The sequence below is a fragment of the Lissotriton vulgaris genome, chromosome 5 (assembly GCF_964263255.1).
Source record: "Lissotriton vulgaris chromosome 5, aLisVul1.2, whole genome shotgun sequence".
Classification (NCBI taxonomy): domain Eukaryota; kingdom Metazoa; phylum Chordata; class Amphibia; order Caudata; family Salamandridae; genus Lissotriton; species Lissotriton vulgaris.
In genome coordinates, this window is record NC_141693.1 from 1125260352 (window position 1) to 1125285383 (window position 25032).

Below are 25032 nucleotides of genomic sequence, written 5' to 3' on the forward strand. Positions count from 1 at the left end.
CAGCAATGAGTTGAAACTTTATTAATTTTAGGAGTTATCAAGTGCCAAGTGAGTGATTCGATCACCACCTCATCCAGCAATAGTGAGAGGGGCAGCCCTGTCCAGTACTCCTCCCAATGGACCAGATGTTGGAGATAGCAGGACCCGTTAGGACTCTCACTGTTGATCGAGCACACTGTGGTGACTCGGTATTTGGACCCCTCCCCAAGTTCACATGTTCCAATTATGCAGATAAGAAGGCCCAGCTTGAGTCAAACGCCTTCTCTGCATGAAGTGATGCTATTGAAGGCACTCGTACACATTCTGGGAGGGTATTAATAATATGCAACAAATCTCGCAAATTTGGACAGGTGATCCTACTGTGGACCAAGTCTGCGAGAACACTACTGTACCCGAAAAATCAGAGAGGAAAGTGTATTTTGTCCAAAACGTGAGGAATGTATTAAATGCACTGTGTGCTGCCCTGGGACCCTAGCCTCTATTATTCGGGGTCTTCCGTGCTTGCAGCTGCTGTCCGTCTACTCATAATCCACAGATGTGTATCCAGCCCTCAGCCCTCATTCTCCCCTGAATCGGTTTGGTTTTGGGGTATGGCAGTTGTATTTATTGCTTGTTAATCTCATATAGAATGGTTCTATTTTCATCTGAAGTCTCTAGAGTCGGACCCGAAACCAGAACCGGACGTAACCTGTTTGACTCTTCACCCTGAGGCATCTTGGCACCAGACGTAGAAGACAAACTAACCAGGAGACGATTTAGAAACATATTTTTTCAGTTTCTCTACACTGCCCAAACATTGAGAGATGGCGAGGAGCTGGAGGGGGAGTTCCTAGAGCAGCAGGAGGGCGTGAGTGAGTTCCTAGAGCAGCAAGAGGGAGTACATAGGGCAGCAAGAGGGAGGGAGGGAGTTCCTAGAGCAGCCAGAGGGAGGGAGTTCCTAGAGCAGCAAGAGGGAGGGAGGAAGTTCCTAGAGCAGCAAGAGGGAGGGAGGGAGTTCCTAGAGCAGCAAGAGGGAGGTAGTAAGTTTCTAGAGCAGCAAGAGGGAGGGAGGGAGTTCCTAGAGCAGCAAGAGGGAGTGAGTGAGTTCCTAGAGCAGCAGGAGGGAAGGAGTGAGTTCTTAGAGCAGCAGGAGGGAGTGAGTGAGTTCCTAGAGCAGCAGGAGGGAGGGAGTGAGTTCCTGGAGCTGCAGGAGAGCCCAGCGATCTGAAGGATCTTCAAGTGAGAGACCTAACGTTCACTGTGGAGGTTACGACGCTCTGCACCCGGATAGACATGTGGGGTCAACAACTAAGTCACGATGAAGAGAGAGGACGAGAGGACGTGAACGAGAGTAGGCCGGAAGCCCCAGGCAGCGTCCCCACTGTATTAGTTGCTTGACCGGCAACCAGTGAAAGGCTGGCAGGGACCTTCCTAGCTCACTTCCAATTGCCTTCTCCCCCCACCAAACACACCAAAAAGCATAGATAATCCCGGGCTAATCCAGAGAATATATTATAACAAAACAAACCATCCAACCTGCAGCCCAGACAATGCTACACATCACCCCAAAGGTACCACCATCAAAATGCACGACTTGTCTGAAAAGCGTCCTGATGTGGCGACAGGCTGACAAGGTCGGCAGCAAAAATAAATAAAAACTACAAATGAATTAAAACCATCATGTACATTTGGATATTCAAAGGACACAGTCGGGATATTACAATCTATTTCCAGGATCCTAGCAAAGAATATTAGATGCCTACATTCCTGTACAAACATTGGGAATAACAGGTCAAAAACGTGTGTATTGTCAGAGAATAAACAGGTTTGTTTTTTTTAGTTTTTATTTAGCGTTACCTTGACCGATGGCCCCAGTGCACGTTATATGAACACCAGTTTACATTTTTAGGCCTAGGGGTTTTGCCGAGGATCACAGGTTGCTTAGCCAAGCAAAGGACTCAAACCTGGTTATCCAGGTCCAAGGTCCGCCGCTCTGGTCGTTGGGCCTCATTAACCACTGTTAATTATTATTTCAAACAATGTCATGAAGGGGTGAAGGTCGTCGGGCAACTAATCGCATTTGAGGTGATTTCTCACAGATGATTAGTGCGAGGGGCCCAGGCTGCGCCCTATGGAGAAGCGCCTTCCCACACCGCCATGTGACCCTAACCTGTCCACCACCTTTCATCACGGTCACGTGGTTTAGGCCTCACCCAGGAGGCTGGAGGCGCGGCAGGGATAGCTGATACCGCTACCACGCCTCCAGGCACCCATGCGAAGTGGAAACAGCACTCTCGTGCACTGCAACACGTGCCTTCACTAGTGCTCGTGATACCCGGAGGAGCACCTGCTGCACCCCCACACTTTCTCATGAAACTATGGGGGACTCAAAATGGTAACCAACACCTCTGTGTTGCACCACACCCTCAGAAACGGCTTCGAGACCCCCCAGCAAGGGCAAACACCACACCTTGACCAGTTATAATCCTACCTAGTGCCACCCCTGGAATTGGGGGTGATCCCAGCCCCATAACCAAGATGCTGAACGTCAATGCAAGGATGGTGCTTGATAGCCACCGGCACCCCCTCCCCGTCGGCCGGTTAGTGACCAACCACCCGGGGAGATGCAAGCCCTATTGTGAGGATGCACAAGGCACCCTTAAGATGACAAGCAAACCACGCAGGGACAAGTCACACATGTTGCGATTCCACACCGCCACGACCCATGTCTCAAACTCAGGAAAGTAGTTACCAACGGTGCAGCATGTGCAGTGACACTGGGACCCAGGCCCGACGGGCCACTGACAGCTGATTATCTATTATGATTTAACTGCCCAACCTGCAGCCAGGGGGGCCTTTACCTTGCACCGGGGTCCAGGACACCCTTGAAACTTCACTAGGTAAACCCTGACACCCAATTGGTGGTCCCAGGACCCCGACACAGTTAACACGTTTGCTGGCATGTTTTCCCGGACTGAAACCCACTCACTCCCGAAGAGCTCGGGAATGTCACTCATGCACTAAGCCACGGTTTATAAGCCTGCATGCACTAAGCCGCCAGCCAGCCTCCCTTCCCTCCCACGGACCCCCGCACTCCTCCCTCTCGAGCCCATATCACTCTCCAGCCCGCGCTCTCACTTCTCAGACCGCTACTGCGGAAACTGCACTGACGTGCCGCGCCGCTGCCCTGTGTGATTTTATACAGCCTCGTGGGGACAATACTCGCGGGGGAGGGGGGACGGGACTCGCGCGGGGGGGGTGGGTTAAAAAATACATTTAAAGAAAACTTACCTGACTGCCCGTGTCCGCGCCAGAGCAGAGGAAGCGGCTCTAGTTTTCGGCAGGAGCCGATAGCCTCAGAATCAGCACAGCGTGTGTGCAAGGAAGCGGCAGGAGCAATTTGCTTCTCCTTGCATCGCGTGTGGACGGTAAAGACAGCAGCTGGGCTCCGACGCGCTGGGCGGAAGCCCTATCCGCCGTTTGTGCCGGAGCATGTGCGCTGCATCACTGTACTCTGTGCCGGCTGGGCAACAATGGCGGCCACAAAGCTTTCCAAAATTTCGGATTCGGGGGCGTGTTTTGCTGTGCTGAGTGACGGACGACGTCACGAGCTAAAGAACAGCAAAACTTATGCCCCCGAATCCGAAAGAGACTGGGCTTGTTTGGAGTGGCTCCCTTCTCTTCCAATGGCTGGCCTCCGTTTAGGAAGCCAGCCAATGGAAGCGAACGGAGCTGAGAGGCGGGTCTAAACTGCCCTACTATACAACATAAAATCTCCGTACCGGAAGCTGCTTTGCAGCTTAACGGTCCCTCGACCTAAAAAGGACACCGTTTGCAGATAACAGAATAAAGTCATCCATGGTTTCCTGAGTTTTGTTTAGCTGCCTTTAGCTAAAACCAGGCGTTAACAAATAAAGAGGGATAGGTGGTTATTATTCTCTTTTTCATACATTTCATTAAAGAAGTAGATAAACTGGGATTTCATTTTATTTAGCCAATACCTCACGAAGGCCTCCTTTATGTGAGTTCTCAGTTGACCCTCCTATTCATATTAGTTTAACGTTGTGAATCTTTCAGTAGGAATAGTAGGGTTACTGATGAACGAGCTAGGCATGTGAGGGATACCACAACAGTGGAGTACTAACCCTGAAGGCTTTCAGGGTTTTTATTTTATCGTATTTAATGCGATATTATATAGTGCGAACATTACCCGAAAGTGTCCGCGCTTTACAAAAGAACCAGTTGTGTTACATAAGGACTTTGGATTACATGAGTTACATAAGAGATACAAACAGAATTTGATTGCAGAACCTCTGAGCTGACCTGATTGTTCGTAACCATTCAGTAACCTTGTGTGCAGTTAGAGAGTGGTTAAAATTAATTATTCGGGGAGGTGTGTAAAAAGTCTCATTTGAACAGTTATTGACTTTTACAATTTGCATTTTGTATAGACCGATCAGACCTCAAAGTCCCGCTTTGTGTGGTCTCTCCACATCCAACCCAATTTGTATTTGATCTTGCATCTCGTCGTTGTTGTGCCTAGACCGATACACTTCACTGTATCACCAGCGAACCTCTGACGGTGCCACAATGCATTAAATATCAAAAGGGAGGGAAGAGGATACGGAGTCCATTCGGTTCCCCTATGTAAGTAACTGGTAATCAAAAGAGAATGGACACTAGTTTCTGCAAAAAACCAAATCGTTTTTTATCGAGAACCCTCATAGACTTCCTGGAATTTTATCGTAGCGGTATATCTTTTTTCCGCCCCATCAGGAGTCATGGCATAGTCATTGGGTCAACGATTAACGTGCAGGGTGCCTGCCTCACCAGAGGCTACTTCTGGTATTTACAGAAGTGTCCAGAAATAAAAAGTGGGTTTGAAAAAATAAAAAAATGACTAGTTCAAAACTATACACTTTAATATCGAACAAGAGACTAGTCACTATAATTAAAAACCGTTGTGATATGTAGGTAGTTGAGTTATTGAACTACCATATCGTTTTCAAAAAGGTGTCGACATGTTTCAGCTCTCGGGGCCCTACAGGGTCAGGGGAGCTTTCGTCAGGACAAGGACAAGTAACAGACATACAAAAAGAGAGCACACACAATTGCTGTGTGGTTCAAAAAATGATGAATTAATGGAATTTCCAAGCTGTATTCAAGAGAAAGAGACCAACAAACATTGTATAAGTTGGTTTGTATGTGAGGTATGGCATTCTAGTGCACACATTATGTACAAAGCATAATTAACGCTAGACATGACTACCCTTATTGTAGAGGTAATCTAGAAAAAAGGAAAAAATGGAGAAACGGAGGTCTAAAGGGAGTGGGATACAGCCAAATGGCCGTCAAATGTTCAATGTCTTATAGACGGTTGTCATGCAGAAGTCTTTATATGATGACAGAGTTGGGAACAGAACAATGGGTAGTGATCATGATAAAAGTTTTTTTATACATAGTCGCTGTTCTGTAACCACATCACACATCAAGCAATCAGTGACTGTTTTAACCTGCCAAGAAAAACTTATCCAAAGGATACCCATACATTCATTAATGTTTTACCTTGTTAGTTGAGTTTTGTGGCATCAACAGGGACTGGGAGTCGCTTCTGGATTATTACTTAGTGGGAGACAACGGAGCGTCTATGGTTATTAGCATAGGCGTTCTTACCTGATCACTGGAGGAAACATCAGGAAACGCCATTCTTACCCATGCGGCGCGGATTTCGTGCCTAGTGCTGACTCTGCCCCTGGTTATGGGTGGGTCTTAACTCTCAGTGCTTTTATACTGGTCACAAACACTGAAAGAAGACTAATGTTTGAGCAATCACCAGGCACCGTAAGATGGTGGACTGACTGATGAAGTATTACGGTATCCTATGAGTTTACTGATTGGGTCCGTATGATGCTCTTTCCTACGGCTGGTAGGATTAACAGAACTGATGCCATGGAATGTGGTCGTTCATACCTACTATGTCGGTTTTCAAGCGATCGACCCATCTCTGCTCTTTGTTAAACAGGACTTGCTCAGCATTCTGGTCTTTGAAGTCTAGCATTTCCAGGACTGTCCATTTTAGTTCATCGCATGTGTGGCCAGCTTCTACAAAGTGGGCGCACAGTTTGGTTGTGTTCTTTTTCAGCCTAACATTGCTCCGGTGCTCTCCTATACGGAGTTTGATTTTGCGGCAGGTCATGCCGATGTATTGTTTTTGACAGGGGCATGTGATTAAGTAAATCACATGTGTGGAATTACAATTTGTGTGACTCCTTTGGGTCCAGAGTAGGTTGTCATTCAATTGTAGGGTTTTTGTGCTGGAGGTAAATTTGCAAACCCCGCATGTACCACAAGGGTAATGTCCAGTAACTGGCATCATATTTATGTCTCTAATGTTCGACCTGGGTATCGGTTTTTTCGGTCTGGTATGCACAAGAACGTCTTTTATGTTTTTTGTTCTTCTGTTTGCAAACCTTGGTTTTGGCCAATTTAAGGTTCCAGAGGTGAGTATTTGCCATTTTTTCTTTATCAGTTTTTGGACTTCATAGGTGGCTGGGCAGAAAGTTGTCACACAGGTCACGAGATCTTTCACTGGTTCTTTGTTAGTGCTTTGTAAGAGGCATTCTCTCGGCTGGTGTTTTGCTCATTTCTCGCATTTCCTTATTATTGCCGGTGTGTAGTTTCTTTTCTTCAATTTTTGACTGAGTTCTTCAGCTTGTTTTTTGTAATCCGCTGTTTTGCTGCAGTTACGTTTGTGTCTGAGAAATTGGCTGTACGGCAGGTTGTCTCGTAACGGCCGGGGGTGGTAACTGTAGTATGACAGTAAGCAGTTCTTGGCCGTGGGCTTCGTGTAGGTCTTAGTTTCCAGTCTTCCATTCTCAGAGAAAATGGTAAGGTCCAAGAAATCGATTGTTGTTCTGTCAGATGTGAAGGTGAATTTCAGCCAAGGGTCTCTGCCATTAAGCCAGTCTATGAAGATGGTGAGATCAGATTGTGTGTCCCATATGAGTATGACATCGTCAATATAACGTTTCCAATATTTGATACTAGAAACGTAGGGGTTAGTGTTATTCAGGATGCATTCCTCTTCTAAACGGCTCACATAGAGTCCCGCTACTGAGGGCGCAAACGCACTCCCCATGGAGGTCCCATGGCATTGGAGAAATAGTTGGCCGTTGTACTCAAAGTAATTCTCTTGCAACGCCAACCTGCAACATTCCAGGATGAAGTGGCGGGGGGGTCTTATATGTCCAATCTTGCATGAAGAGAAGATCCTCCAACATTTTAAGGGTGTCTTCTTGTGGTAGACTGGTGTAAAGGGATTCCACATCCAGTCCCACCAGTAGCATGCTATCTTGATTGTATTCCACATCCGCTATCTGGCTCAGGAGGTCTCTCGTGTCCTTGAGATATGTGGGCGTTTTTTGGACCAGAGGTTTCAGATATTCGTCTGCAAATTTGGACAAGGGCTCCAATAAGGACCCAATTCCCGAAACTATCGGGCGTCCTGGAGGGGGGAGTCTATTTTTATGAGTTTTTGGCAGCGAGTAAAAGAATGGTATTTTGGGATTCTTAGGTGTTAGGAATTCTGCCTCTTTTTTTGAATCCAATACCATATTACCCTCCATACATGCCTCCCTTTGCTGGATGGATGAATCCTTTTCATCCCAATGTCAACCAACAACACCAAATGGAAAATCAACATATACCAGCCAATGCGAATCAACACCAGGCACAGCCTTTTTTAGGGAGAGGCCAGAACATTCCGAGAGGCAAAAAGAAAAATCTCAGGTGGCAAGACCAACAGCCCAGTGTACAAACAAGGAGCATGGCATCAGCTCAACCAGGCCCGAGCAAGAAGACTCACTGATAGTGAACCTGACTACTATAACTCTGACGGAGGACCAGAAAAACGTCCTTAATAAGGGACTTGGTTTTGTGCCCACACCCACAACTGACCGGTTTAAGCTTAAATGTGAAGTCTCTGAATTCTGCAGGACTCGGGAACTAAAAGCATTCTTTAGCAACTCACCCAACCAAGGGACAGAGGGAGACACAAATCTTAGAAGAAAATATAAGTTCTGCCCACCATCCACAACTGTGCCTATCGAAATCCAGGCATTCGAACAAGCAATAATGAAAGGGATCGACGAAATAGATAACAAGAAAAATATCTATCATAATATGACGAAAAAGGAGAAACAAGCTCTATCCGAACTCAGAGACAATGAGGATATTATCATCAAACCCGCAGACAAGGGGGGCGGGGTAGTAATCCTCACAAAAGAAGGATATAACGAACAGTGTCTAGCTCTCCTGACCAATGAAACTTTCTATAAACAACTCAACTCTGATCCCACCGAGAGATTAACCAACACGATCGCAATAATGGTGCATGAGGCAGAAGCGAATAGTTGGATATCAAAAAAAGAGGCAGAATTCCTAACACCTAAGAATCCCAAAATACCATTCTTTTACTCGCTGCCAAAAACTCATAAAAATAGACTCCCCCCTCCAGGCCGCCCGATAGTTTCGGGAATTGGGTCCTTATTGGAGCCCTTGTCCAAATTTGCAGACGAATATCTGAAACCTCTGGTCCAAAAAACGCCCACATATCTCAAGGACACGAGAGACCTCCTGAGCCAGATAGCGGATGTGGAATACAATCAAGATAGCATGCTACTAGTGGGACTGGATGTGGAATCCCTTTACACCAGTCTACCACAAGAAGACACCCTTAAAATGTTGGAGGATCTTCTCTTCATGCAAGATTGGACATATAAGACCCCCCGCCACTTCATTCTGGAATGTTGCAGGTTGGCGTTGCAAGAGAATTACTTTGAGTACAACGGCCAACTATTTCTCCAATGCCATGGGACCTCCATGGGGAGTGCGTTTGCGCCCTCAGTAGCGGGACTCTATGTGAGCGGTTTAGAAGAGGAATGCATCCTGAATAACACTAACCCCTACGTTTCTAGTATCAAATATTGGAACCGTTATATTGACGATGTCATACTCATATGGGACACACAATCTGATCTCACCATCTTCATAGACTGGCTTAATGGCAGAGACCCTTGGCTGAAATTCACCTTCACATCTGACAGAACAACAATCGATTTCTTGGACCTTACCATTTTCTCTGAGAATGGAAGACTGGAAACTAAGACCTACACGAAGCCCACGGCCAAGAACTGCTTACTGTCATACTGCAGTTACCACCCCCGGCCGTTACGAGACAACCTGCCGTACAGCCAATTTCTCAGACACAAACGTAACTGCAGCAAAACAGCGGATTACAAAAAACAAGCTGAAGAACTCAGTCAAAAATTGAAGAAAAGAAACTACACACCGGCAATAATAAGGAAATGCGAGAAACGAGCAAAACACCAGCCGAGAGAATGCCTCTTACAAAGCACTAACAAAGAACCAGTGAAAGATCTCGTGACCTGTGTGACAACTTTCTGCCCAGCCACCTATGAAGTCCAAAAACTGATAAAGAAAAAATGGCAAATACTCACCTCTGGAACCTTAAATTGGCCAAAACCAAGGTTTGCAAACAGAAGAACAAAAAACATAAAAGACGTTCTTGTGCATACCAGACCGAAAAAAACGATACCCAGGTCGAACATTAGAGACATAAATATGATGCCAGTTACTGGACATTACCCTTGTGGTACATGCGGGGTTTGCAAATTTACCTCCAGCACAAAAACCCTACAATTGAATGACAACCTACTCTGGACCCAAAGGAGTCACACAAATTGTAATTCCACACATGTGATTTACTTAATCACATGCCCCTGTCAAAAACAATACATCGGCATGACCTGCCGCAAAGTCAAACTCCGTATAGGAGAGCACCGGAGCAATGTTAGGCTGAAAAAGAACACAACCAAACTGTGCGCCCACTTTGTAGAAGCTGGCCACACATGCGATGAACTAAAATGGACAGTCCTGGAAATGCTAGACTTCAAAGACCAGAATGCTGAGCAAGTCCTGTTTAACAAAGAGCAGAGATGGGTCGATCGCTTGAAAACCGACATAGTTGGTATGAACGACCACATTCCATGGCATCAGTTCTGTTAATCCTACCAGCCGTAGGAAAGAGCATTATACGGACCCAATCAGTAAACTCATAGGATACCGTAATACTTCATCAGTCAGTCCACCATCTTACGGTGCCTGGTGATTGCTCAAACATTAGTCCTCTTTCAGTGTTTGTGACCAGTATAAAAGCACTGAGAGTTAAGACCCACCCATAACCAGGGGCAGAGTCAGCACTAGGCACGAAATCCGCGCCGCATGGGTAAGAATGGCGTTTCCTGATGTTTCCTCCAGTGATCAGGTAAGAACGCCTATGCTAATAACCATAGACGCTCCGTTGTCTCCCACTCAGTAATAATCCAGAAGCGACTCCCAGTCCCTGTTGATGCCACAAAACTCAACTAACAAGGTAAAACATTAATGAATGTATGGGTATCCTTTGGATACGTTTTTCTTGGCAGGTTAAAACAGTCACTGATTGCTTGATGTGTGATGTGGTTACAGAACAGCGACTATGTATAAAAAAACTTTTATCATGATCACTACCCATTGTTCTGTTCCCAACTCTGTCATCATATAAAGACTTCTGCATGACAACCGTCTATAAGACATTGATCATTTGACGGCCATTTGGCTGTATCCCACTCCCTTTAGACCTCCGTTTCTCCTTTTTTTCCTTTTTTCTAGATTACCTCTACAATAAGGGTAGTCATGTCTAGCGTTAATTATGCTTTGTACATAATGTGTGCACTAGAATGCCATACATCACATACAAACCAACTTATACAATGTTTGTTGGTCTCTTTCTCTTGAATACAGCTTGGAAATTCCATTAATTCATCATTTTTTGAACCACACAGCAATTGTGTGTGCTCTCTTTTTGTATGCCTGTTACTTGTCCTTGTCCTGACGAAAGCTCCCCTGACCCTGTAGGGCCCCGAGAGCTGAAACATGTCGACACCTTTTTGAAAACGATATGGTAGTTCAATAACTCAACTACCTACATATCACAACGGTTTTTAATTATAGTGACTAGTCTCTTGTTCGATATTAAAGTGTATAGTTTTGACCTAGTCATTATTTTTTTATTTTTTCAAACCCACTTTTTATTTCGGGACACTTCTGTAAATACCAGAAGTAGCCTCTGGTGAGGCAGGCACCCTGCACGTTAATCGTTGACCCAATGACTATGCCATGACTCCTGATGGGGCGGAAAAAAGATATGCCGCTACGATAAAATTCCAGGAAGTCTATGAGGGTTCTCGATAAAAAACTATTTGGTTTTTTGCAGAAACTAGTGTCCATTCTCTTTTGATTACCAGGTGCCACAATGCACACTACTTCTGATAATGGCAAATGATGGTACCCAAAGTGTTCCTCTTCTGGTAGTCAGAGGTGCTATCACTAGGAAGATGCTTGTGTAACCAACCCGTGCTCGCATCCCAGCAAAAGGAATTTAATAGACTGCACCTGTAAGCTTCCAAAAAGGTGTTTGGAAGTTAACTTGTTGATGACATTTTTTAGATTTTCAAATTGCATTTTTGAGAATGGAAGACATTTGCTTATCCCTTCCAGAAGCGCACATGGACAATTGGCCTTTCCTAAAACAAGAGCTTCATGTGCAGAGAAGTGGACGACAGCAATGAAATAATGTGGTGATCCGATTGGCTGAACACAGCAGTTTAATTGGAAATGAAACAAAATTTAGGTTGCGATTTTCCATATTCGTGACATCCTTTTTCGAAAGCAGAGCTGCCTCCTCATAAGCAGAAAGCGGCTGTTTAAGTCAGGGTAAATAACAAGTCTTGCAAGCAATCATCATTTTGAAAGTTGCTGTTCATCATTCTTGTTCCGGTTAAGTGACTACTGACTGATCACAAGTCAATTATGCCAGTAAAGCGAAGGTGAGCAATCCGCTGCGCTCAGAACCCTGTGGAATGATTGCCTGTCTGTTGCGATAGACAGACGTCTGCCATTCAGGGATACTTACTCTTTTCCCCACATCTTTACTCCGACCCCTTCTGCTTTTGTGGTGACCCACTGTTGCGCTTTGTTCATATTCCCTTTTCCCTTTTTGAAAAAGTATGGCCAATGGGCAAGAGTTGACTTCTCAAGAAGGTGTGACTTGAATGAGAAATGCCAAGTTGCTGACTCTGGATGACCGCTAATAAGTGCAGCGGTTCCTGTAATTAATACATGAAAACCTACGTTCTGGTTGCGGAAAGTATCAGAATATGAAACACCTTGATTTGAGTCACTCTAGTCATCTGTCTGGGTTGTTTTGACACAATGTTTCGTATTCAGTGCTACTGAGCAGTAAGATCCAGCGCAGGCTATCCATGTTGTTGGGCGTGGTCTTTATATTTACAGCTGGGATAGGCAGACTGTATAACCTACATATTTTGGGCACAGGAGTTGGATCTTCTTAGTTAGAGGCTGTTGCTTGAGTCAAGAGCCCATATTGCGTATTAGGTGCACTGTTTCAGTTTGTGCCACTGTGCACCTTTAAACAAGTGCACTGGGCGCAAGCATGGATAGTGTGCCCTATTACAAGTAATGCACGGCCTACAAAGTGACCACAAACTTGCTTTGCCCCAAGGCCAGCGCATTAGTGAAATACTGAGCAGCTGTTTGAATCAGCCGCTCATCTTTTTATGTACTGCAGCACCTGCCTAAACGTTAAAGAGCATAGAGATCTCCAAGCAGGCTGGCATAATGAGTGATTGCACCCACCTGCAGGGAGATGTCTAGGGGTTAATGGTACACCCCTTATCCCCTTACACAGGACGCAATCTAGACAGTCACACAAAGGGAGCTGAGGTGTGCCCTGCATATCCTGATGGCCTATCACCAGGCTGATGGGTCTTCCTGAGCTAGAGTGGTGGGAGGAATTGTCACTGATACCTGTATAGGGCTGTGCCTGCCCTCACACAAAGCTGTCTCCACCCTCCCCCCCTGTAGTGTGTCTTGAGCTAGGCCAGGGAAAGGCAGCGTCTTGTGCACTACACTTTCCTTTGAAGTATGCCTACTTCAAAGGCAAAAACAGGTATAAGTACTGGAGCTATGACACCATAACTTCAAAACACTTCTGGACTAAGAGGAGATTCTGCCAAGAAGAGCTGGAGAAACTGTTGTAAGGGATCTGCCACTCTGCTTGTTGCTGTGTTGGGCTGGCCTGATGCTTGTTGCTTCTGTCTTGGAGAGTGAAAGGACTGGACTTCGTTTTTTGTACCCTGTTTGTCAAGGGCTTGTGTGTGCTTGCCTCCTATTAAGAAGTCTCAGGGCCATCAAGGACTTCACCTGCAGCTCCTGCATGTCTCTGCTGGGAGTTCTGACCTGCCAAGTGGTGCCAATTCCAGTTCAGGGCCCTTGGTGGTGGTTTTGCCGCAAAGAAGCCCAAAAGTCTAACCATCCACCTTCAGTGCCTGTTTTTCCTAATGCAGCACCGCCGTGGTGCTGAAAAAAGAAATGCATTATCGCAGCCCGAGTCCTGAGCACTGTGCCTCCAATGTCCAAGGCTCCCGTTCTGATACTTACGCAGTCCCGGCTGTGCGCCCGAAGAAATCGATGCATCACTTGCATTGTGGCTGGAAAATCGATGAAGCTCCTGTTTTGCCCCAGCCGCATCGACCTAGCGCAACTGGATTTTCCACACATTGCACCTGTGCGCCAAGTTCATCTACGTTGCCCAGCAGTAAGGAACCGAGGCCATGTGTCTGCAGTTCGACGTATCACCTCCACTCGTAGTAAGGAATCGACACAACACCTCACCTTACAGTTAGGCATTGACGCATCACCTCCTTTGCACCACAGCAAGGAATCTGCTCATCACCTCCTCTGTCAGTAAGGAACAGACCAATCGCTTCGTTTTCCAGTTTCTATTCTCCCTCGCTCCGGTTTTCATCTTTGATTTGGCGCATCCAAGGCACTTTGTACTAAAAAGTGACTCATCCATAGTTTTCTATGCACTGAACTCTTTGAACTTTTTTTTTTTTTTGGAAAACCTTTATTAGTCTTGCAATCAATTACAGGTACGGGCCTACAACCTTCTCGGCTGGCCGCGAAGCAGAGTAAAAGTATAGCAATCAATGCGGAGAGTCAGAACAATTCAAAAGCCGGGACGATACGTATACCAGGAGACAACTCGTGGGCAAACGATCAGGTCCGAAGTCAGGATTACAGAGGTTCATTTTTAAAATATAAAGAACTGAAAAAGTGCCATACAATCACACGTGGTCCTGCAATACAGCGCGCAAATCAGGATATCTACAATTAGTATAAATACAGACGAAGTAGTGGGGTAAGGCACACAAATCAGGAGAAACGTAGGCACAAATCTGGTGGCTAGCAAACCCTAACCCCACCTCTCAAAACCATACACGTTACAGGAACCATGAATGAAGACGACACTATAGAAAAAGAAAAAAGACTAAAGGGCCATGGAAACAAAGAACGAGCACACCCCGCTCCCCCCTACCCCCACCCTGCACACCCGCGGAAGGCCAAGGCCTACCCCCCCCAGCCGCGTGCCTGTCGCCCTATTGGAACCCGAAATTTAGAAAAGAAAAAGAGAAAAGACAAGAAGCATAGGTGGAGGAGGGCCCTCAAAGTCGCCGCCCAGCCCATCACCCCTGCACATGGGGAAGATCCAGAAGCAGAATAGAGTATCATGGAGAACATCAAGTACCAATTACATCAGTAATACAATCCCAATGCAACACACCCAAAGCACCGTCAGTTAACGTGAGGGCCACCGAAACCTAAAATGCATCATCCCTGGCCTCGTCTAGCAACGGAACCACCAAATGACCCCTTGACAATCGATATACAGTACTTTTTGGAGGATCTGGAGGATCCGAGCGAATCAGGCCCGAACAACACCAAGAAAAAGTTCAGCAGCTAGAGTCCATCAGGACGCTTGCAGTTGAAATCCAAAGGCGTCGGTACCAAGCCCGCGGGTGTCACAAAGTCCAAGCACAGTAATACCATCCATGAAGAGGAAATCTCACAGTCCGGCAAGTGCCGCGGTGTTGTCGGGACGGCCCGAGAAGAAGAACAGCGTCGCGTCCCTAGACTCAAGCTAAGCACGCGTCCCAAAGAGTCACTCACGCGCACAACCGCACTGTCCAAGGAGGACGAAGTAACCAGGTCCCTCGGCAGTTCCCAAAACCCAGGCGGGGCCAGAGTCCTCCCCAAGGAAGTAGATATGGGCACGTCGGCACTCCATTGGAATCGGACCACGTCCTTATAGGGCGGTGAAACAGCAATGGCGGCCATTCTTCGATCCAGGTCACAGGCATTGCAAATCAGGGTCTCGCGTAGATCCGTTAGGGCGGCCAAGACATCCTTGGGTGTGGGCTCCATTGTGGCCTGCCAGCACCCCAGCTCCACGCCTACGGCAGCTGTCCGACCGGGACATGGTCCGTGAGGGAGGGTGTCAGCCGCCATCTTTGTCAGTTCGGCCCCGTCCCTCTGCACCTCACTGTAGGGACCGGCCCCAGCACAGGGCGCCACTAAATGTACGCCCGGAGCACAGAGTTATGAGGCGGGTTCCCCAGGGAGAGTCACCAAAAGGCTAAACAAAAGACCCTACCACTCCCTGGGGGCCGCCCGCCTGTCTCGGGGGTGATTCTTGGTTATGTCCGGGCGCGGAGTCCGAAGAGGGGGACCAGGAGCAACACACCCCCCTCGACTCCAGTATGCCTCGCCGGCCCCCAAGGCTCTTCAATAAGGGACCGGGCTGATGCTGCCGTCAGCGGCACTTCAAGACAACGGCACCATCCGACCGACTCCCCACCACCAGAGGCGGCCGCTGTTGTTGCAGTCGCGGCTGGCTGCCCGTTGCAATCGACACCCTGGCTTCGTCACCGCACAGGCCGCAGAGCAGTGGGTGGGAAATTCTCCGGATTCACAGCACACAGGAGTCTCAGGAGCAGGTGGTAAGTGAACGCTCTCCTTCTTTTATCCAAATTCACCTTCGTAGTTCAGAACGAACAGCAGGATGGGCGTGCAGGGCGAGAGGGCTCACGGAGCCGAGCGGCTATGCGACCATTTCGGATGCTGACTTGGCTCCTCCTCCCTTTGAACTTTTTTTAAAGTGATATCTTTGCTTATGTATGTTGAAGTTTTGTTCTTGTTTCACTCAGCTAAAGATCTGTAATTTTCAAAAATGGTGTGGTGTTCATTTGTAGTGTTTTCACTGTGTGTCTATGTACAAATGCTTTACATATTGCTTTTGAGATAAGCCTGACTGCTCGTGCTAAGCTACCAAGGGGGAGAGCAGAGGTCATCTTAGCCGTGTAATTACCCTACCCTGACTAGAATAAGGGTCCCTAGTTGAACAGGGTACAAGCCACTGCCACCTAGAGACCTCTTTTTCTAACATTGGTGGTCAGCGTGAGGATAGGACTTGTGTTTGTACTTGACATACAGTGATTGGTGAACACCACTACCAGATCGCTGACAATTACGTACCAGCATTCTGTTTTTCTCCTTTTCTCTCAAATGGTCATTTTTAAACATTTACTCCTGCTTCAGCTTGATCAACTTGGAACTCTGCGTAGGTGTTGCACCTGCGAAGCCTTGACAAAATAGAAATTAACTTCTGGTACCTAGCTATCTATCGAGCTCAGTGAGGCAGGGTCTTGTGGAAGCCCTGTTTTGTTATGAGGCACTACGTTGGGTATTACCACCATCAGGTGACTCTGGGGAGGACTCTGATGGGGAGTACCCCTCTGGAAGTGTAAAGAATGTAAGGCCTTGGAACCTCATTGAGGATCCCAAACCAGAATTCCAAGAAGGCAGTGGCCCTGAGGAAAAATGATTGTGCAGAAGGAAAGAGGGGAGCCCACAGAGAGGGAGTCCCCTGCTAGATCTACTGTTGGGAGCAGTGTCATCTCACCCCTCCCCCCCCCCCTGTTCCCTGAGGAGTTCAAGGGCAGACAAGATGAGAGGGATCTGCAGCTACATAATGTTAAAACATAGAGCTCCCGCATCAAATATAACATATCCATCATTAGTTGGCGAAAAACATTTTGGTTTTATAAATGTGATGTGTTTTCATCTTTTACTCTAGTGGATGGGATCATTTGCTTTGAGTGCTGCCTCCATGTCCGTAACTCTGAAATGTGTTAACAATCCTACTTGGGCAGTGCACATGTTTCTATTTCAATGGGAATTTCATACACTAGTTGAACCAGGAGAGTATCCTTTGTGACGAACATACATTAAGTAAAATTCCAAGTTACAATTTTCAGAATACAGTTGTGGCTATGGCAGGAAGGTATGCTACCACTGGATTTCCTATGAAATATTGTTAAATTGATGTTCCTCGGGGGGGCGACTCCTTTGTAATGGTGGAGGAGCGTGCCCCACTGGTCGGTCAGTCAGCCGCTGACTGACTGAGCAGATGCCAGCAGTGAAGGGAGCGGCCGGGCATAGCAGGGAGAAATGGAGGGCACACTGTAAATGCGCATGTCTGTTTGACCGGCCGTCTTAGGCAGGCCAAACAGACAAGCACACTTAGGTTCCTTCAACCAGCTGTGTTGTACAGCCGGGTTGAAGAAAAGTCACAGGCTCCTACGCATTGTCTGAGCGACAAACCACACTGCTCAGACCAATCCTGGCGCTGCTCTCATGCTAGTTATAGCATGAGGGCAGCACTAGGATTGAGTGGGAAGCCTGTGCACCAGGGCATGCTGGGAGGAGAGCCGGAGAAGAGCACCGTGGCAGCCATGTCGTCAGGTAAGTTTATTAAAAAATGATTATTTCCCCTAATCCACCGCTAAATTCCCCCCCCCCCCTCCCAACCTCACTTTTGTATGGCCCCTGATGTTCCTGCAGTGGACTTGAAACATTTTAAAAGTGACTTCAGCTATATGGATTGTTTCCATCGAGCCCTCCTCGAAATAGTTGGTGTGCTGTATTTGGGTAGCAATTCAATAGCACTATGCCACATGGCTTGCATAGCAAATGCCCTCACAGACAATAGTGTTAAAGGATCTCATTGATAGATTCAGGACATCTGTTAGAAGGCAGAGGGTGTAAGTGTTTGTAATGAGGGTTCATTCGTTTCAGATCTGGTAGTATGTAGATGTTGCTATCAGAATCTCGAAAAGATTCTGTACAGCACCAAATGCATTGCAGTTTTCGGGAAAAGTTGAAAGCGTTGTTTATGCATCCCTAAACACGTATCGTGCATCTGGAATAGCCCACTGTTTAAAACCAGTAAACGGGTGTGACGAGCAGCACCATTCTTCAATCCCATTCATTTTATTGTCTGTGCAGATTCTGAACTTCTTGAAAACCGGATTGACATCTGGGGAGACTTTGGTAAGTCATATTCTATAGTTCTTAAAATGGAATGTGCTGACATCACAGAGTTGTACCTCTAACGCCCCAGCGAACAGTCTGTTTCCCAAAACCCAAATCTCTCAGATCCTTGTACCAATGTCAGAGAGGGTATTCACCTGTTACAACGCATTTTTTACTCCGCACTACCACTACAACGCGGGCATTACAACGCATACCGTTACAACGCATTGCGCTAGGGGGCGCTCTAGGATAAGAGGTAAGTTTAATTTACTATCCAACACCTTCCCTAGGGTCCACGGGGACTGGAGTTAGAATAGTAAATTATACTTACCACTATCCAGCACCCCAAAGCGCTATGCGTTGTAGCGGTATGCGTTGTAAATACCGCGTTGTAATGGTACGCGGAGTAAAAGTATGCGTTGTAACGACATACATCCGTCAGAGAGACACCTTGAAGGTAACTCAGATTTATAGTGATATGAAGAATAGTTTGTGCTTTAGAGACATAGGTTGTGGCTGCTCATTTCCAGTTCCCTTCTCTTAACCGCAAATGTTCTTTTCACTCATCTCATTGTCGTTTCCTTCTCGTGGTCTTTATATTTTTCCTTTTTCCATATGTTTGCTTTCTGGTGATAAAAGGACGTGTGCTCGCTTGGTTATCAAATTGATTCTCTAGCAGTTTAAGTTTTCTTGCTTTGAAGCACTGATCACAATCTTAAGTTAGGATTCTCACAATTATCACTCGAATTTGTTGAACCAAAGCTGCGAAGTTTAGTTTGTCTCGAGGTCAGCTGCACTCATTATGGACCTTTGAATAGTGCCTACTTCTTAATCCATAGATGGAGTGCTCAGGTGAATCTGGTCACTCCAGGGGCAGTGATTTCTTATTGCCTCCTTCCCTCTGTAGCTCTGTTATAAATATACAGAAATCAGGACTATTGTGAGTTGCCTGGAAGTGATCTGGAGGTACACGAGAATGCCAGATAGACCTTTGTGTTTCTCATTCTGTGGGCAGAGGTGTCTGATAGTCACACTCAGTAGACGCTTTTGTCTAAAGCAGAGCTGCTGACTTTGGAACTGGGGAACCACATTTGAGTCTCGGCTTCGGCTCAACATCCTGTGATTCTGGGCAAAACACTTAATCTCCCTGTGCCTATCAAAAAAGAAAAACAAAGAATATATCCTTGTGTAACGTAACTGGTGCTCATGTAAAGCGCTCCAATACCTTCAGGTCGAGTTTGCGCTGTATAAAACTGCAAAAAAAAAAGAAAGCTTTTAGATCTGGACTCCAACCATTACCCACCCGAGATGAAGCCAATTGCATGAAGCTGTCTGTCCCTGCTAGTGTCACTTCCTCTGTACCTTCTGGCCTGGTTTTTGCTTCATTGTGTAACATAGATTGTTCTGCCGCAGTTGCAGTAGACAGGATCAAATGCACCAACCAGTCAATTGTCCTTGAATAGAATAATGTTTTGTCAACAATCCTCTCACAATCATTGAGCCAGGCCTTCTACATATTACGTTTAAAGAACTGATTCTTGTAATGATTGCATAGATATAAACAGAGTCTGGAAGACCCAAAACCCCTCTTGTTGTAGGTATAAGAGGGTTTCTATATCTTAATACTTGATTACCTCGCTGCTTTGTCTGTGAATACAATACTCATGCTCTAATGTACATCCTCTCTGCTCTGACAAAGAGACTTTTGAGTTTTTTGCATTTGTTATAAAGGATTGTATGGAATGTTTGAAACAGTTCTTCCTCTGATTTTGAAATTGGTTTTAACTTTCTTCAACTAGTCTATCTTAGAACCAATTGACCAGTGTTACCATCACTTTTAAGGCAGTGTTTTACTTGCTTTACTTCCACAAGAAGGTGTTGTAGGAGTTGTGTTTCTTCTGTTTTTTGTTCTGTGACTCATCACATTTTCCTGATCTGAAAGCGGGTAAATGCCGCTGTTAAATTACTTAACTGTAGAAGACCTTGGCATATCCACCTGAGAAAGACCTACACCTCTGAAGTAGTATGGAAAATTGTAACTTTTGCTTAACGATGTAGTGGAAAGTGCATGTCTTATTAATATGTGGCGGCAGTGGACTTTCTGTAGAGCTTGTCTGCGAAGGTCTTCTGCCCCCATCCTTCCATTTGAGATGTTCCCTTGCTGGGCGTCTACAAAGCTGCCTTACGTTAACAAGACAGAACATTGTTGAATATAAAACCGACTTTAGATCCATAATTATGACTCTGGGACCACGCTTGATGAATTGCATCTTTCAGGCTTTCAACCGCTTTATCATTAGTGATCTTCACTTGAGGCGGTATACTATGGTGGTTGTTCTAAATATGACAGTTGCTTACCTGTAACCTTCTGTCTAAATTCTGTTGCCTATGCAATGTTAACTTCACAATCTACCTAGTTTAGCTTACACCAGGCAAGGCCTAATGGTTTTTATGTTTTGAATGAGCTCAAGGTTGGGACCTTTGGTTACATTTGGGAAATGCTCTTTGTACTGTGCCAATGTTCGAATGGTGTGATGTGAGCACATTCTTTTAGAAGAATTCTTATTTAATCTTACCAAACTCCCTTCCTGAGGACATGGAAGAATTCAACAATGTGAGAACTTAGATAGGCAACATAGTTGTAGATTGTAATATTATGAGCAAGTGCAAACTCGTCTTGTTTATTTGTTAAGGAATACATACAAATAAATACGCCTACACAAACACTGCTCTCTTATGCATACTTACAAGTCATTTTGAGGGCGACTAATTTCGTCTATGACTTTTTGGTCATAAGAACACCTCCAATCATACTCAGGAGATAAATGTGTCTCAGCAGGGGTATCAAGAAGGGATTATTTGAAAGAGGAAAGGATAAGTTAGCCATTACACAAGAATATGTCACTATGCAGTTAGCACAGTCAGAGCAAATTTCTCATTCCAAGGTATGTGACTAATCATTCAGTTCTGACAACTGATGCAGTTGGAAATACCATATGGCTGTTCTGCCTTACTGCATTGTTTATCAGCCAAACTGTATCGTGATGATGATGGTGCTGACACCAACTATAAAGACTGCACTGTTAGAGTGACATACGTCTCGTAGGCAGACGCCCACAGGACAGACACAACTGTTGCTGCATCCCAGGGCATCCTGTTACGTGAAGAGTTCAGGATCATCCTTTCATACAGCAAAGTGCCTTTCCTTATAGCCTAGATCTAGTTAATACTCATAAAAACACCTAAACAAGGTGTCTCAGTAGTTAATATGCCTAATGGCAAGTCTGAGATGTATTAAGCGTGTTTTGAAAAGTCTTATTTGGAATTATATAAGCTGATTTTCAAAGATGAAATGTGAATGTAAAAATTAGCTCTGTCTCCCCACAGTAAAACGCTTTAAGCTTATTTGCGACGGTTGTTGGCAGAGGAAGGAGGATGCTGTGGCTGGCACATAGTGAGGCACAGGAACAAGGGCTCGGTGCCTGGAGAAGGAAGAGGTCGCACAAAAGTGCCAAGTTAGGCTCCTGGAAAATAGCATGACTGCCAAGGCAGCCATTATCATGATCTCATGTACATAAGGATACCAGTGGCTGCTGGTTGGGGATGTTGGCGTAGAGGGCGGATTTAGAAAGAAGAAAAAAAGGCTTACCTTGTTGTCGTTGGTTGCCAGCCGCCACGTCTCCTACGCAGGAACAGGAAGCATCCAGACTCCTATACTCCCCTAGGCAGCAACCACAACGCTGCGTTACAGAAGTGTTGTGATTGGTCTGAGCACCGTGGTTCGGTGCTCAGACAGGGGCTGGGAGGTAGTGCATGTTCTCCACCAAGGCTGTACAATACAGCTGATGGAGAACACGCAAAGCGCGCATGAAGGTTTGGCTGGCAGAGGTAGCCAGCCAAACCATCATGCGGACTTAAGTTGCAGCAGCAACCACTCCGCCTCCCTCTCCCAGGCTTTGACAAGCACATCCCGCCTCGCCCTGGATGGCTCCTTACGGAAGAAAAAAATTATAATATAGTAAAGTTATTAACATTGCGTTATTATCATTTTCTTTTTGCACTTAGTGGGGTGACGCTCCTCTGCCTTAGCGGGTGTGCTGCCCCTGAAGGATACTACTTTCATATAATCGATAGTTGTCCTAACCCACATGCTGTTCAGTCATTTGGATAAGATATGCTAGTATGTAGAGGGTGAACCATCATACTTCATACAACGTAGCTGTAGTGTAGATGGGTTCCCCTACATTTTTGATATAATTTAAACTCTCATCTAAACATCAGTACATTTCATCTACATCATGATGATAATGAACTGGTCTACATTTGCAATAACATGCAAATAACATGGGCCTGACATCTTAGGCCCACCCCCCAAGCCAAAAGATTGCGTCAAAAATCTGGGAGTATGGGTGGACTCGGCTTTAAAGTTTACCATCCACACTAAGAAAGTGGCTGCCACGTGCTTTGGCATTTTACGTAACATCAGGCCCATTCTGAAGTTCTTTGACTGCCGCACCCGCCAGCTCATTGTCCAGGCGACGATCCTTTCTAGACTAGACTATGCCAGCTCTCTCCTATTGGGAGCGAACCTGGCTGAAACCACCAGATTGCAGAGAGTCCAGAATGCGGCAGCCAGGGCTCTGGTTGGTCTCCCTCGCCATTCTTCCGTATCTGGAGCCTTAAAAAAATTGCATTGGCTCCCGGTGGGCAAAAGGATCCAGTTCAAGGCTTTATGTTTAGCCTTCAAAATCCTTAAAACCGCCTCTCCCCCCTTGCTGAGTCCCCTCCTGTCTGAGTACACCCCTAGAAGATCGCTCCGTTCAGATGGGCAACATCTTGCGACCATTCCTCGCACTAGACTGGCTAGAGTAGGCGGCCGATCCTTCAGTTTCCTGGCTGCTAAGCTATGGAACAGTTTGCCCGAAGCCATACGGGGGATTCAAGACCTCCTAGCCTTTAGAAAGGCCGTCAAAACCCATCTTTTTCAATAATCTGTCATTTATCTGTGCTACTTTCTCTCTGCATTTTGTCTGCTCGCAGCGCCGGGACGCCCCTTGGCTTGGGCAGCCGTGCGCTATATAAATTTCCATAACATTAACATTAACATTACATGTCACTATAGACGTTTATTTTCATTTTGTACAAACTTTTTGTTATGCATGGTAAAATCATAATTTTCTTTTGACGAAGTTCATGTTGATGCCTGTTTTGCTTACCCTCGTCAGTTTGTCTACTTGTTGAGACAGGTGCCTGTCCGAGTGTGAGGTGTTACATGCCTTGACGATGAGAGAACAGGAATGAGTGGTGCAGAGTTTTCGAAAGTCTGTTGAGTTTCAGGGTGTCTGCTGAGGTCCTGTAGGTCTTTAGGTCTCTGTTTTAGCACCTTTAGGCCAAGAACTAAACAAGAGAAGTATTTGTTAATGGATCTTGCACTGAGGCTTCTGGACTGTCTCAGCAGTGTGGCCATTTTGTTTCATTTCTCAAGCACGCTGGTGAGCACTATTTTTATATTTTAGCCTGTTTGCACTGAGTCCAGCAGTATTTTGGGAGACTATCAAAAAGAGAGTTGGCTTAAATCACGTTGTAATTTACTATTGTGAATCTTATTAGTGTAATGCTCAAGGGAAAGAAGTGTTGACACTCCCGAGCTATCTCAAATGGAAGAATCTGCCCTGGTCACCGAGCTTTATTTGAAAGATCTGCTGAAATCACTGTCACTGTAGAATCAAAGGTTCTTAACTGACCTTGCAAGAGTTACCAGTGTACTGGGGCACTTGGTAAGTTCTGGCAGCATATATTTTGTTGCTATATATGTTGAATGTGCATACTGCAAACCTAGCAGAAAGACAGCAGCAAACAGTTCGTAGTCAAATGCAAAGATGCTAGGCAGGAGTGAGCGTGCGTGGCAATGTAGTATCCTTTAAAGATTGTGCGTCTTTAGCTCTTTCCTAAATTAAAGAGTAAAGGCGGTCCTGGTAGACTCGTATGTCATTCTAGATCCTAGGTGCGTATGTGGAAAAAGTGTGTTGCCTAGTTTTTCTTTCTTTCTTTTCATCTCCACTCTGATTGTGTCCTAGCAATATAAGCCGGGTGTCAGTCACATGATGGCTTTGCACAGATGCAACTTACCTTGAAGGTTTTCTGAGCGGGCAAGAGGAGCAAAGGACTTTCCATTAGGACGAGAAAGATGTGGCCATATCTTTACAGCTGTTGGTAAGGCATGCTTTGAAATACAAGACACAATGAAGGGGTGCCATTTTGAAGTAAGGAAGGCTGCAGCGGAGAACGAGTCCACCATTTTAATACAGGGGCATAAGGGCTTGAACAGTAGGTAGAATGTCTCATTGAGGGAGGAATAGTTTCACATTCTTTAGTAGAGAGAACTGGAATTAAGGCATTTTGGGTTTCTTGGCGATAGGATCCTTGAAGACGAGCTTGGGGTCAAGTTGGAATCAGAGGGATCTTGGTATTTGGTCAAAAGTTGGGCTTTGTTGTGTCATTAAACCAGATTTGAGCTTCGTGGATCAGTTGGGCAATAGGAGGAATATGGTTTGGTTGGGGTTAAATTTCAGGTAGGTGTGAGACGTCCAGGTCTGGATGAGAAACAGGCAGTCCTGGAGGTGCTGGATGCCTAGAATTGAGGAGACGTTCATGTAGAACTGTGTGCCATTGTCGTATTAATTTGCTAATGTCCTC

The 25032-nt window shown here is 45.8% G+C and overlaps 1 protein-coding gene across 4 annotated transcripts in view; it reads left to right on the top strand.

Moving 5' to 3' along the window:
* Positions 1-25032, top strand: part of VTI1A (vesicle transport through interaction with t-SNAREs 1A) — a 1083798-nt gene that overhangs the window by 996484 nt on the left and 62282 nt on the right. For 2 of the 4 annotated variants that reach the window (XM_086922795.1, XM_086922793.1), the window contains one exon: positions 18310-18354. The exons of the other annotated variants lie outside the window; for them this stretch is intronic. In XM_086922795.1, coding sequence (XP_086778921.1) covers positions 18310-18316 — 7 coding nt within the window. In that variant the 3' untranslated portion in view covers positions 18317-18354. The remainder of the gene's footprint in view (positions 1-18309; positions 18355-25032) is intronic. 4 annotated transcript variants of the gene reach the window in all.